Source organism: Cyanistes caeruleus, chromosome 11 (assembly GCF_971803275.1).
Source record: "Cyanistes caeruleus chromosome 11, bCyaCae1.hap1.1, whole genome shotgun sequence".
In the NCBI taxonomy this organism is placed as follows: Eukaryota; Metazoa; Chordata; class Aves; order Passeriformes; family Paridae; genus Cyanistes; species Cyanistes caeruleus.
In genome coordinates, this window is record NC_141711.1 from 13,704,413 (window position 1) to 13,719,678 (window position 15,266).

Genomic DNA, 15,266 nt, shown 5'->3' on the forward strand with positions numbered 1-15,266 from the left:
AACAGAGAGAACAGAAGCTCCCTTTGGAGAGAAGTGTTAAATCATCTCTGCACTTGGTCATATTTCTATCATTACTGCAGAAGGCAACTAGGGACGCAGAGTTTTTATGAAAGCCGGACAGACTATTCCAACTCTCGTTACTATTACTAAAGGCGGCAGAGAAGCTCTGGAACCCCTAAAATGAATCCATTTTAGGGTGTAGCGGGCCCGCCGGCTGGGAGGGAGGAGCCGTCCGGCCCGAGGCGGGCCCCGCCGCGGCTGCTGAGGGGGCCCCGGTGCAGGGCACTGACAGGAGCCTCGTTATAACAGCGGCTGCTCAGGGGTCACCCCGGGTGCACAGCGCGATTCCCCCGAGGGAACACTCGTTAGTAACAGGGCTGCTGACAGGGACCCCCGGGTAGCAGGCGGTCCTGAGCGGATAACACATCCCCGTCAGTCTCGGGGCCCGCCCGGCGGTGCCCTGTGACGAGGAGCGCGAAGCCAAGCGCCGCCCGGCGGCCGCCGCCGTCACCAGCGCGCTGCCCATGCGCGCGGCGGGCGCGCAGGCGCAGGGGCGGGCCGGGCCGGGCCGGCGGGCAGCCATGGTGTACATCTCCAACGGTGAGGGGCCGGGGCGCCCGGGGGGCCGGGGCGGCCGCGGTGCGCGACTCCAGCGCTGAGGGGCCGGGCCGGGAGCAGGGCAGCGGCCGGGGGCGGCCCCCCAGCGCCGCCGCTGCCGGGACGGCCCGGCAGGGTCCGCCCGCTGCCGGTGTCGCGTCACCCCCCGCTGCCCTGCGGCCGAGCCTTGTTTGCTTCTAAAGCGGGTTTAAGGACTTTGAGGAGTCCGAGTGCGTGCTGCAGACACCGGGAGCGGCACAGGGCAGCACGTTACTCTCTCGCGGGGAATCGGACACTGCGCTGGTCCTTCCTGTAGGTTTCCTGGACGCGGAGCCCCTGTGACGGTGCCGATCCCTTTAGTTCAAGTACTTGGGCAGTAACCTGCAGGAAATGGAACTCGCTGCCATGAAGTGCAGTTTCACTGTCACAGCTGCAAACCCTGGACATGGCAGATCTGGTTTTGTGTAATATACTGTATAGTATACACACTGAACGTCACCGGATGTTTTGTATCTGGATATGTTACAGGACAAGTTTTGGATAACCAGAGTCGGGCTCCCTGGAGTTTGTCATCTATAACAGATTTCTTCTGGTCAATAGCAGATTTTGTGGTTCTGTTGTAAGTAGAAGTTAATTCTTTTGGTGAGCTTCATTTTAGATTTGACAACTTGTGGGAGTTACACCATGCTATCAGTAGCACAACAATAAAAATGTTGTATTTACTTTCTAGCATTCCATCTGTATAAACGCTTTACTACAACTATGTGGATTTGTTTATTAAGCATAGTATACTTAAAGTGCATGAAAAGTGACACTAACTTATTGGTAGTTCAAATGAGTTTTCTTACATTTCATCTATTTTGATACTCCAAAAAGAAAATACACACTCTTGTAAAAAGCATATACTAGCTGATGAAATAATTTTGCTGTTTGGATAATTTCTACCAGTGACAATAGATTCTGACTACATAAAAGTAATCACACAGCAGTAAACACAAACTTGTGGCCCCAGATCAAAGCCAGGTAACAAACAGAAAGTTCATGTGATGTATTCAACAGTTCTTAGTGGTTTCAGTTGCACATTTATGCATTTCTTACAGATTAACAAGAAAACTAGGTTTTATAGTTTAAGCTTCACTGTAATTTGGAATTATTTCAGGTTTTAGTTCTTCATATGTAGAAGACAAATTGCCAAGATTTAAACAACAGTGATCGTGACAAGATACACTTTTCATTCCTGAACACTACTTACTGTTTTTCAGGCCATTTTCTTATCTTCCAAACAAAAAATTAAAAAACTACATGTAGCTATTCATTCACCTAACCCTTGTTTTAATTTTTCAGTTTCCAGAGCATTATTCAACCAGATTTGAGAAGAAGAGGCTACACGTCTTCCTCCTATTCAGGATACCATGATGGAAGAGGGTATTTTATTTTCATATTCACACCAGTTTTTTTCCCCTATCTTAGTGAAGTGACATGAATCTGAGTAGATTACAGTTGTGATTTGCATTGAATTGGTTTGTCCAGGAAGGCTAAAATGGTTTTCTGTAGTGTTCCAGGGCTACAGGATCATGTCCAGGGAGGCTACAGTTCCAGTGACTGACACGAGACTCCAGCAAGACAGGCTTTTGCTCAGGAAACTATTTATTCAACATAGGAACAAATTCAGCATAGATCCGGAGACAGAGAGCGCTGAACAGAAGCAGGGTGATGGGTTTTGTGGGACAGAACCAGGGCAGAATTTAAGGTCCAGGACTAATATGGACAGTGTAAGGGAGAAACCCCAGGGGCTCAAACCCAGTCAGAACCCCTGGGCTGGCGCCCCACAAGGGGTCCATCTCCTGAGGCAGAGGAATGGAATTCACACTTCCCAGGCTTTAAAGCCTCACCTCTCACTTTAATAGTGCTTATCTGAAAATAAATCTTTGCCTTCCTGGGTGGGGGCACCTCACAGCTACCTGCACTATTTTTGGTAACGATACACAGCTCTGGACAGCTGCAATAGCAGTACAGGCTAACACCTCTCTGAAAATATTTTTGAAGCCTGCCTAGGAGACAAGATACACCTTTGTTAAGATTCTTTTCTTAGACATGTTTATATTCAGTATTTGACTTGCATTAGTGTAGTCATTTCTTGCATCACATTACCTACAGATAAAGCAAAATACTGTTACAGGGGTATAATTCCTATGAACACCACAGCCTAAGTGTTTGGTAGGACTGTGTAAAAGCATCAGTGATCTGTAGCTTTCTTACATCACACAGCAGTAATGAAACAGGAGAGGATTTTTGTGAAAGTGGGGCTGGGGTTTTCTTACAGCTTCTCAGGTGAAACTCAACTTTTCAGAGGTTCAGACTTTCTCACTACTGACATTCAGAGATGGTGTTATTGTATTTTTAGTTGAAAAGTTTAATGACAGTAGAATTCCTTTCTTTTCAGGCCTCCAGCACATCCTCGCCGTAGGATGGGCCGAATAAATCACTGGGGTGGAGGCCCAAGTCCACCACCAATGGCTGGAGGTGGATGAGGAAGGTAATTCCAAATCTGCTGTACCCTGCTTTGCAGGGTCTGCGGGTTTTTTTGATAGCAGTGTTAATTCAGGGTTAAGGTAGAATGGAGTGTTTTGTCCTCCTGCTGCAGAAGTTACCAAAACAGAAAAATAATCAAAATTATTCAATAATCAAAGAATTAAAGATACTTCCAGTGCAAGGGGAGAAAAAGTAGGGGGAAGGGATATTAAAAAGGATTTTGGTTTAGGAATGGTGGGCTTTCAGTTTTAGTTGCACAGAAGTTGATAGATGAAGTGTGGCAAAGATTTTTTAGCACAGCTGTTAAGTTATTTATAGTTTCTCATCTTTTTTGGCTGCTAACTTAAAGATCAGATTGTTAGAAAATCCATTTTTTGCTTTTTCTTGCATTTCTAATAGTTCTATGATATGTGAGGGGTTTTGTTAAAGTTGATATTTCTCAACAGAAAAGAAAGAAAAAATAAAGTTTTTACAAGACAGTAAAAATGGGGTTTTTCCCCTGTTACAATGATGCAGCCATACCAATCTTGAATTCCACTCAAGTGTAAAAATCAGAATTGCTTAAAAATAAAGGTAAAAAAGGTTTTAAATTTCTTACAGCTGCCTGATCATTTAATTCTGTTTAATAATCAGTTTGGCTGCTGTGAGTTACAGCTGACACTGAGTGTATTTACAGTATGGTTTAATTTAACACTTAAGTAAACAATCTTTGTTTTTCATCAGTCACTCCCATTGTTACTATAATAAAAGTTACAATGAAAAAAAAAAAAAAATCCCAATGCAGATGGTTAATACCTATAAACCTTGTAGGAAAAAGTTCATATCCCAGGAAACACATACACCCGTATTTCAGTTCACTAGAGCAAGGATAAGCTTCTTCCAAGTGGGAGAAAAACCCTGGGACATTGTGAGGTTTTTTTCTTGTTGAGTAGACACAAGGCCAGTAAAGACTTTGGAGATAGCTTTTGTGTAATCACAGCAATGCTCAGAAATAAAGTTAGCAAGTCTTTAGCATGACACATTTAGCCAAATTAAAAACAATATTATTTTAAATGTTTTACTTAATTTTATCTCACAAAGAAAGGCCTCTTTAAATGTAGTGTTATTACTTTATCTTTCAGGTAAACGCCTGCTGAAGAGGCAGGCACAAGCATACACATCTACCAGATGAAGAGTTAGTGGTGGACCAAATGGGGATGTGTATGCCTGACTGGAAACTGTTCTGTGATACAAGCAGGTTAATGAAGTTGTACTGGGAACTCCTTCTTCAAGGATCCGGTGTAACTGAACCACAGTTTCATTAAATACATGTTTACTGTCTAAAGTCTTTGTATAGTTTCTGAACATTTTACTGTAGTTGCAAAGTACTAAGTAAATTATATTTGGCTTGTCACAAGGCTGATTTTCTCATAATTTTTAGAAACTGAAAAAAATCTGAAGTACAATGAGCCTTCTGCTATTCAGATGAGAAAAAATACATATTTATAGTTGATACAGATGGTCCCTCAAGAGCCAAAGCAGCACTTCCTAAGAGGTTTTGTATTCACTCTCTCGGGACAAACACCCTGTACTTTGCTGTATTTTCATCATATTAATGATACTCTAAAAGCACTTCAAAAATGCAGTTAACAAATTACTTTGTTTACAACCCTTGCTTCACTAAGGCACATAATGGGTTTTATAACAGAAACACCTCTTGAAACAGCTTCATTCCCTACTATAAACTTACTGAAATGTGTAAACAAATTTACTGTACAAATTTTGGGAGTTTTTTACAATAAAATTAAGTATTGTTTTTATTACATGAAGAAAAAAGAGGTCAACTCAAATACTGACAGCTATCCCAGAATAGTTATTTTCTTTCAAATGGGAACTATCTTTTATCTGATATACCTGTTTTCAGGATGGGAGTTTCTCAGTGTTCATGGAGTTCATTTGGGATTTATGGGGTTTGGGGTTTTTTTTGCTTAAAGAGGGCTGCATCTATTTGAGAAAAAATTAGCTGACAAGAATCCAGATTAAATTATTTTCCATATAGTGCCACTGCAATTTTTTTACTTAATCCTCCTTAATAATTCCTTGTTAAGGAAACATTCCTGTCTGACCATCCAGGCACCTCTCTGGCAGCTACATCCACACCCAGTAAGCTGAGATCTGAACTTGCCTGCTTGACTCCCTACACACATCATACACACAGACCAGGTTTCCCAAAGCAGAGTCTCAGTCCAGATCCTTAAAATAACTGAATCTTGGCACAATAAATAAATAACAGCAATGGTGCCTCTGAGGAAGGACCCCGAACAAAGGAACCCCAGGGCTTTTAAACCCTCAGTGTAAGCATGGCAGACTCTGGGGGTGATGGGCTGCCCCCGTGCCTGGGTTCCCTGCCCTGGCTGTGCCAAGGGCTGCCAGCTCTCGGCCTCACCGGGGGCTCCTGCGGCCCCGAGCACAACGAGCAGCTCCAACTGCAGCTGCAGCCCGGCCTACCTGAACTGAATTCACGCTTGGCTGTGTGACAGCAACTTCCAGCCTTTAAAACCCACATCTCCCCCAGCTCCAAACATCCTATCTGCAGAGTTCATAAAGGAACTCGCTGCCCACAAACAGCAATGCTGGTCATCGTTAGCCCTTTACAGCGGTACCATGTACACCAGCTGTACTACAGCCTTTGTATAGAGCATTTTAAGCTGTAGGAGGGCCGTATGCCCCTCCTGCAGCCCCACCAGCAGTACCAGCCCAGCTGACAGACTTTGGCTGGGCTCCACCAGACCCGCGGCAGTGGCGGGGCTGCTCCCCAGGCTCCCTGTGCGGCTGCTGGGCTCCTCAGCGCCGGGGCAGGAGCCCCGCACTCCGCTACAAGCGCGGCCATCCCGGGCAGCGCCCAGGAGCCGCCGAGCCCCCTCCGGTACCTGTTGGAGGGGCGGTGCCGGGCCAGGGCCCGCCCGCTTCCGCCCCGCGCCGGGCTCGGCGCCGCTCGGGCCCGGCAGCCGCGGCTTCCGCCCGGCCGGAGCATGACCCAGGCGGAGAAAGGCGAGGCGGAGAACGGCAAGGACAAGGAGCGCGACCGGGAGCGCGAGCAGCGCGGCGTGAAGCGGCCCATCGTCCCCGCCGCCGTGCCCGAGTCCCTGCAGGAGGTGAGGCCCGGAGCCGAGCGCGGCTGCTCGGGCGCTGCTCCCTCCCCGCCGGGGCGGGCCCGGCCCGGGCTCGGCCTTTTAAAGGCCTGCGGAGGGGGGTGTGGAAGCGGCAGCAGGGTTCTGGGTGGTCGCGGGGACTCGGTCTGACTCCGTGCGCGTTGTGCTGCTTTCAGCAAATACAGAGCAACTTCATCGTGGTGATCCACCCCGGCTCCACCACCCTGCGGCTCGGGCGGGCCACGGACACGCTGCCCGCGGGCATCCCGCACGTGATCGCGCGGCGGCACAAGCAGCAGGGCCAGGCGGCCTACAGGGACAGCTGGCTCCTCAGGGACGGCCTCAATGTAAGCGGGAATTCCGCGCCGGAATCCGCGGGGTCAGCGCCCGATCGGGGCCCTTCGGTTTGCTGTGCAGTCCCTCTCATCCTTCGTGTTTTACCGGAGGACAATTCGCCTCCTGGAAAACTTTTTTTCACCCCTTTAAGGGTTGTAGATGCCACCTACTGAAGTCAGTAGGCTTGCACCAGTCTCCTTGGGTTTTATTTTATTTGTTTGCAATGAACTAAAACTAAAAAATGGACAGGTTGAGGGTTTGTACGTGTTGATTTCCCTGTGCTGTGGTCTGGTGCCACACTCAGCATTTCTTCTGATAGAATGCCAGCTGTAGGATTAGAATCTGCCTTCTCAGTTTGTGGATGTGTTGGTTACTCGTTAATTTGTGACTTGGATAACAGCAAGTCATTTTAGCCCAGCCTGGTAAAAAATGCATACATAACAATCTTATTTGTAATCTGAATCTGTAAAAATCAAATTAACCTCTCTAATATTAAACCTCACCTTTAAATAACTGAGATCTCTTTAAACATTTTTGTTCCTACTTCATATGTCTGTAGAGTAGGTAGATAATGGCCTGAGCACATCACTAGAGATGAAGTCTCACAGCCACTAAAGGCAGTTAAAAGATTCAAGTTGACTTGAATAGGTGTTGGGAACTCTAATATAAAAAATAGTTTCTTTTAAAATGAGCTTAAGTCCATTTTGCATTGTACAAACATCTGTCCCTTCTACGTACTATCAACCACAGTAATGATTGTATTATTTCCTAATAGTTTCAGTATTACCAGTATACAGACGTGGTTTGAAAGTATTTACATTGCATATTTGGGGTTTTCCTTAGAAACCTGAAAGTACTGAGCAGAGACAAAATGGCCTTAAAATGGTGGACCAAGCCATATGGTCCAAAAAGATGTCGAATGGAGCAAGGCGCATACCAGTGTCACCTGATCAGGTAATTCATTCTTAAGGTCTTATTAAATTGTTCATTCATACAGCCCTTGGGTGTGATGCTAGGCTTTGTACCCTTTATAGACCAAATATGGCTAAGTGCTGTTGTGTTATCTAACTGAAAGGGTGAGAAAAATTAAGTTTGTGTTTCCTCAAGGGCTGGGTTCAAAGGCGTGTTTCATTTCCTTCCATGCATGAAAAGTGACCAGTAAAATATTTATCAACAGGATTTGGTTTCTTTTTTACATTTCAGGCCAGGTCATACAACAGACAGATGAGGCCTGCCATTTTGGATCACAGCTCTGGGGCCAAGTGGACAAACACATCAAATCATCCCGAATTTTTGGTAGGAGAAGAGGTAAGATTGATTTTCCTGCTGATTGAGGCTTCATGTGTTTTAATGCAGCCATTGATCAGTTGCAGTCTGCTATAAGTTAGTATGTACTTAAAGAGTGGAAAGCTAACCAAGCACACTTGAGAAACTTTACTGTTGAGTAACTGAGTATTTGTTATCATTCAGCAAGACAAGAGGGTTTCCCCCATTTGCTTAACAAGTATCTTGGATCCTTTGCTGCTATAAATCAGGGTTATTGCAGGGAGTAGGTGAGAACTTCTCCCGTATGGTATAATTGAGAGAAAAGGCAAGAAATTGATAAAAGTATCACTTACGTGGAATTGCTACTGAGTAACTTGATATTTGTGGGCTTCAAAGTGTTTAAATTATTTTAGTTTCTAATATGAGGTCATGGAAGGATATGCCTTTATATGCACTAGATGGCTGTGGGTAAGAACATTCAGACAATTTCAATGATGAATTTGCTGTCTTTTAATAGCTTATAATCAAACCCTATTACAAAGAAATCCACTGTATTGCTGTTATATCTGTCTGAACTCTGCAGTGTCTTCTTGCATCTGCTTCTGAAATACTTTTCTTCCCAGTTGTTACTCATTTTGATACTATTTTATTGGGAAAAGCAGTGAAAAATCTTTTGTTTTCAGGCACTGTATGTTAATCCATTAGATTGTTATAATATCCATTGGCCCATTAGAAGAGGACAGCTGAATCTCCATTCAGGACCTGGTGGCTCCCTCACTGCAGTACTGGCAGACCTGGAAGTTATATGGTCACATGCAATACAAAAATACCTGGAAATACCACTGAAAGACCTGAAGGTGAGCTGTGAACAGCACATTTATGTGGTGTGGGCTGTATCCATTTCTCTAAGTGTTATTGTAAAAGAGAAGCAACTTGCTGTTATTGGTAGCCTCTTACTGATGCTTTTCCTAATAAATACCTTCTTTCTGCTAGTGAGCAGGGTTCCCAAGACTTCATCTGGAATTTTGTCCATGTTTTTAGAACAAAAGCTGTTGATAGAACTTCTTACAAGGCTGTTTGGAAACCCCATGATAGACATTTCATAGTCTTACTCTTTGTTTGGGGTTTTTTATTGACTGTAAGGGAAGCACCTGGGGAAGGGTTACCTAATACTTGTATAGTTTCTTATCCTTGCCAAATAGATGCTTGTCTCATGCCTTATGTACTTTTAAACATTCTAATGGCTACAGACTCTTGGCACTTACTTTGACCAACATTTTTTAAAGTATTAAAAGCCTACGCCTTTCCTAAGATTTTGGATTTTTTTTTTTTTTGTAATAAATTGTATATTAAACTTTATTTGAGAGCTGGCTTTAATTTACTGTTCTTGTCTTCAGTACTACAGATGCATTTTACTAATTCCAGACATCTATAATAAACAACATGTGAAAGAACTGGTAAATATGATCCTAATGAAGATGGGCTTCTCAGGTAAAAACCATAATGAAGCAAGTACTTAACGATTAATTGCATAAAGTTGTTTGTTTTTTTTTTTCTTTTAAAGCACATTTTTGCATGTCAATCCCAGGTTAGCTGGGACTAGCACACTCATCTTTTGCCAATTACATAACTGCTGTCTCTTTTAAAGGGACAAAAGGGTTGGCTAATATTGAAACAAGTTTTTTGGTTTGTTGAAAAAAAATTAGGAAAACAGTTTATGTACATCTGGTAGCCAAGACCCTGCGCTACCAGATTAAAGAAAATAGTTAAAATTTGAGACAATACCTTTAATCTTGCAAAGGAAGGATCATTTGACCCTGCTCTTAACTTTTTTCAGGACCTTTTAAGCCTTATCCAAAAAAAAAAATCTCTAAGTACCCCTACCCCATCTTAACTAAATATACAGGCTTTCAGTGCAGAGTCAGGCTATTTGTAGATCTTTAAAAGACATTAAAATATCCTTTAAATGCCAGCAACATGACTGTAAAGTTTGGCATGAATTTAATATTTTTTATTCTCATTTTGCTAGGAATTATTGTACACCAGGAGTCTGTCTGTGCTACCTTTGGAAGTGGTTTAAGCAGTGCATGTATTGTAGATGTGGGAGATCAGAAGACAAGTGTTTGCTGTGTAGAAGATGGTGTTTCCCATCGCAACACCAGGTACCTTAGAATGTGCAGAACTATTATAATCATGGACTTATTTGCTTACCAAAGACTTGACCTTTAAAAGGAGATAAAATTTATATAAATTAGGGGTTTTCTTACTCTGAGGCATTTAACAGAGTCAGCTGTTACAATATGAACCTTAAAGAATTATTTTTAAAAGAACAGGCACAGCTGATCAGAAGTAATACTGTATTCTCCAAATTCTGTGGAAGTCATGATCCCAGCATGTCTAAAATCTTCCTAGTATTTTTCTCCCTATCACTGCAGTCTTTCAGCAACTACATTAAAAGAGTTTTTGCTTCTCTGTGCTTTAGGCTGTGCCTTGCATATGGAGGATCTGATGTGTCAAGGTGTTTTTATTGGCTTATGCAACGAGCAGGATTCCCATACAGAGACTGCCAGTTAACCAATAAGTTGGATTGCCTGCTGCTTCAGCACCTAAAGGAGACATTTTGTCATCTAGATCAGGTGAGAAGGGGCATTATTATGTGTTATCCAAGTAATTTTCTTTTCCTTTACAGAATGTTACGCTGGAGAGCCCTTTTGTGTGAGTCCAAGTTAATTGTAAATATTTTACTCAGGAGTATACTGGCAAAAGCTGTAGAAGCTTTAGACTTGAAATGTTTGTAATTTGGTTTATTCTTCCTCTAGCTAAAAGGATTTGCAAACCATAGAAAGATAATTTCTTTGTTCTTTTTGCTGAAAGAAGCTGATATTTGCATTCTTGTTGGTTTTCAATTTCAGTTCTGTAAGATCTGCCAGCAGGTCTCTTCTTTCTGCAAAACACTCATTGTAGAGGCTTGGGCATGTAGAAAGCTGTCTGGCACATCTTAATACGTAGAAAAGACTTTAAAAAACTCAAGAATAGGTAAATAAAATCCATAATTGGAAAATAATTTTGTTACTTTTTGTTGTTTTCTGTAGTTAAATAGATTATGCAGCTTGATAAATATAAAATATACTTGTTTTCTTTTGTTTCCATTGTTTCTGACCTTAGGACATTTCTGGATTACAAGATCATGAGTTCCAAATTCGGCATCCAGACTCTCCAGCTTTATTGTACCAGTTCCGATTAGGGGATGAAAAATTACAGGTGATTTTTGATTAAATTACAAATATATTGATCATTCAGCCTCAGAGCCTCAATTTGTATCTATTAAGCCCATGTGATTTATGCTTGTAGATAAAACTAAAAATAAATAAAACACTGCTATTTAATTTTGAATTGTGAGAAAAATAAAACAAGACTTTTCTTTTAGCTGTAGTAAATGCCAAAAGAAGGAGTACTGTAGTAAAACCATACCAATTCTCTCTTCAGGCACCCATGGCTCTGTTTTATCCAGCAACTTTTGGAATTGTTGGACAAAAAATGACAATTTTGCAGCACAGGTCACAAGGTGACCCTGAGGATCCTCATGATGAACTTTATCTGCTGGCCACACAAAGCAAGCAGGAACAGGTGTGTGATTGCTGGTTTTATTTTTCATTAATTATCATTTAGTTGGGGAATAAAATGAGAACTCATTAGTTCATCTCAGAAACCAGAGTTTGTTACCTCAGTCAGAAGTATTAAAGAATAAATTTAAAGTAAGTAGTTACAGATGCCAAAGAAATTCTTTAATTAGAAGTATGCATGTTTTATGTCTTATAAGGTTTCATATTATGGGATTGATCAATCTGATGGAGTTCAAAATAAGCCCTTACTTAGAACATGAGGATTACAATGAAAATTAAATAAGGTAATAATGCAGGGCTTAGCTTTGCTGTGCAAAAATGTAAAGGGAAGTACAATATTCTTAGTTAAGTCTTTGTATTGTTCTGTAATCTGCTGTAACCTTTTTGCATTTTTCATATTTCAACTTGTTTTCTCATTTTTAAGTCTGCAAAAGCTACAGCTGACAGAAAATCTATGTCAAAGCCTGGTGCATTTGAGGGAGAATTGAGAGGTCAATCCTCAGACATTTCAGAGAGGATCTACCCACAAGAAGTGGAATTGGGATCTTCCCAGGGTGACTGCATGATACCTGGCAATGATTCAGAGGAGCCTTTAACTGCACACATGTCCAGGAAAACTGCAGTTTCTCAGTTTGAAGGCAAAGCCTTGGGCCTGGACAAAGCTATCCTTCACAGTATCGACTGCTGTGGTAAGAATTACATTTGTACAAGTCTGTAAAATCCACCTCAGGGTGGATTTATGTAACTCCTATATTCCACCAAAGAAACATGTGTCTCTAGGTTTTATCACCTGGAGAGTAGCTACACTGTTTCTTATGCTTGCATCTTTGTTGATATTTCTCGAGCTACATGTCCAAGGAATAGAAGAAGAATTTTAAAAGCAATCAGTTTCTATCTGGTTTGATTTGCACTAAATTAATTTTAATACAGGCCATATTAACTTTAAAAAACAGATATATTTCTATGTGTTCATTCCTTCCAGCATCTGATGATACAAAAAAGAAGATGTACAGCTCCATCTTAGTAGTGGGAGGAGGCCTTATGTTTCATAAAGCTCAAGAGTTTCTTCAACACCGAATTCTCAACAAAATGCCACCTTCTTTCAGAAGAGTTGTTGAAAATGTTGAGGTCATCACAAGGCCTAAGGTAACTATTAAACTGGTTGAAATCTTTGAAAGAGTAAAAGAAAAAAAATCTTTTAACATCCCAGAATAGGTGAATATCTGAGGTTTGAGGGAGCTTTCAGCCTATAACATAGCACTGGCTGGTTAGAGGCAGGGAGTTAAAGGCATAGCAAGAGTGTGACTGGTACAGATCACTGAAGTGTTTATTAGCTCAAGGCCCTGTTCATAAAGAAGCAGTTAGTGTTGGCCCATGAAGGTAACCTGTCTCCTCAGCAAGAAATTGTATATAATTTATTTTTTAGTACTATCAAGATAGTAGAAAAACAGGCATTGAGATAAATTTTTATTTGGCATTAATCAGGCAAAACTTGTAAATACACTTCTGCTATTTCAGAGCCTCCATTACTGAAGGCAAGATTTTCATGATGGGCTTAGAAAGCATCTTGAAAAGTGGCTTCTCTAAGCATCTTGAATATCAGTTACATATTTTTATCTCACTACTTTTTCCTGGATAATACTGAAAAACTTTTCTCCTCCCCTACCTCACCATATTCTACCTGGTGAATTCTGTTGGAAAAATTGGATACAACTTTGGAGAGCTATGCAAAATGAGACCAACGATTGTGCGCAATCTGTGTTTTGAATTTAGGATATGGATCCACGTTTAATTGCCTGGAAAGGGGGTGCAGTTCTGGCCTGTCTGGACACAACTCAGGAGCTGTGGATATACCAGAGGGAGTGGCAGCGTTTTGGTGTCAGGATGTTACGGGAGCGAGCTGCGTTTGTGTGGTAATGGAGGTGCTTACAGAGGAACCTGGAGGAACTTCACTGAAGAGCCCTTTCTCCAAATGCCCTTTCATTCCAGTGCACACAAGTTGATCTTCTGCTGATATATATATTTTGTATTTTATTAGTATTAACTTCAACTGAGATTTTTCTGGAAGTGTTGTAAAAAAACTGAATTCACTTGACTTCAGCTACCCGTCATCTTTTGAATTGTATGCATTGAATTCTACATACAGAGTACCACTGTCATCTCCAAAATAACTATATTTATATTGTATAGGTTATGTATATTAAAATTGCACAATGTAGGAACTTAAGGTATAAAATATTATGTGACAGATGTTAAGCCAAGATTCATTCCAGAAACATGTACACAGAAGCAATAGCTGAAGAGTGCAGCTGTGAGTTTAATGTAATATTCTGATTCCTACTCTAATGTTACCAGGAGATGAAAGTTGTTATATAAGTGATCACTATGGTAAGAGAAATGAAGAACTAAAATTGCAGTCACTGTTTGTACTTTACTTATGTAATAAATTATTTTATTCAGTGGAAAGAATTTGGAAGTGGAGTAATTTTTTCTTGCCCTGTACTTACCATCAGAACCTCTTGTTAGCTTTTCATTATTTATTGTAAAGTCCACTTTTTTCCCTATTTTACAAAAATCAGTTTAATACACCCAAAAGATCTAGCTGCAATTTTATACAGCTAGCACATCTTCCAGTTTCATTCCACCTGGGGGCAGCGAGGCTGTGCTCTTCAACCATCCTGCAGCACCAACCAAACCTGGTTTGGTTGGGCAGCTGCCTTCAAAAGCAGGGGGACTGGTTTGAACTGGAATATTGAAGCTGTAGAGCTTCCTGAACAAACTTGAGGGCATTCCTATTGCAGTATGTATCTAAAAATATAAAAATATCTAAAAGGCAGTCTTGAATGACCTTATCTAAAAGGATGCTTGCAGCAAAACTACAGAATACAAGAGCTCAAGAAGGTGAGAACTCTTACCTCAGTCTGAGAGACAGTCACAAATAGAGCAGCAATGAGAAAACACATCCTCTGAATTAATGGAAAGAGAAAAAAATCACTTCAAAACAAGTCTCTGAAAGCTATCTTCAGTTGTAATAACACTTTTCAATATATGGTATTTATGGTTTCATTTATGTGTATTTTAATAGAATTTAGAGAAAATGCACACAAAATTATTGAAATCATCATTTCCAATGTCCATACATAGACAGTGTGCTAAAAAGCAGTGCAAAATGATTAATCATCTATACTGGAGTTGTTGATTACTGAGTTTTCCTCCCTACTTTGAAAGAAACAAGGCATATCTGTCTGAACCTGCTCCATGCCAATTCCTCCCATGTTACTGGGATGTACCTCCCCCTGCAACCTGCTGTCTCATCAGTCATCATCTCATCTCCCTTTTTGTTCAGTTTTACCCTGAGCAAGAGCTAAAAAATAACAAATTCCTGAAGTGCAGCATTACTCTAATAGGCATGAAACTTAAGAGAAGGAAGGCAAAAGGCAAAATTTGCCAAGGCCAGTATATATAAAGCCAGCTAAGACCAAAGTCATCCACATCTTAACAGGATTTTAACATTCAAACATCTGTAAAACCAAAGCATTTATTTTTCCCAGATTTATGCAAACAGTCAGGTATCATATCATGAATACACCTGATAAACTTTGCAACAGAAAACAGTGAGTAGTTTCAGCTTAGTTTGCAGTGAATACTGACTTGAGAATGATAAATATTCAAGTAACCATGCATTAAAAAATAACAAATTCACCTGCACACAATCCTTGAAATTTCTTTTTAATGGCCATGTGTATAATTCAGTTGGCAACAAAGGGATATCATCACCAAT

General features: G+C 41.2%; 2 protein-coding genes across 3 annotated transcripts; both read left to right on the forward strand.

The window, feature by feature from the left end:
• Window positions 1–493: 493 nt before the first annotated feature.
• Window positions 494–4,525, forward strand: SELENOK (selenoprotein K). Of its 2 annotated transcripts, XM_086846681.1 has the most exons (5): window positions 494–600; window positions 1,126–1,216; window positions 1,942–2,022; window positions 3,041–3,133; window positions 4,251–4,525. In XM_086846681.1, exons 1-5 carry the CDS (start codon window positions 525–527, stop codon window positions 4,252–4,254), a joined length of 345 nt encoding a protein of 114 aa, XP_086702807.1. In that variant the 5' UTR covers window positions 494–524; the 3' UTR covers window positions 4,255–4,525. The 2 variants fall into 2 exon arrangements, with proteins under 2 accessions (XP_086702807.1, XP_086702808.1); XM_086846682.1 differs by lacking the exon at window positions 4,251–4,525 and having other exon boundaries at window positions 3,041–3,137.
• Window positions 4,526–5,573: 1,048 nt separating this feature from the next.
• Window positions 5,574–13,951, forward strand: ACTR8 (actin related protein 8). The gene is made up of 13 exons (XM_086846680.1): window positions 5,574–6,263; window positions 6,437–6,607; window positions 7,440–7,550; window positions 7,800–7,904; window positions 8,546–8,719; window positions 9,260–9,353; window positions 9,892–10,024; window positions 10,345–10,498; window positions 11,028–11,123; window positions 11,349–11,489; window positions 11,910–12,174; window positions 12,468–12,631; window positions 13,259–13,951. The coding sequence occupies exons 1-13, from the start codon at window positions 6,141–6,143 to the stop codon at window positions 13,400–13,402; spliced, it is 1,875 nt and encodes a 624-aa protein (XP_086702806.1). The 5' UTR covers window positions 5,574–6,140; the 3' UTR covers window positions 13,403–13,951.
• The last annotated feature ends 1,315 nt before the right edge of the window (window positions 13,952–15,266 follow it).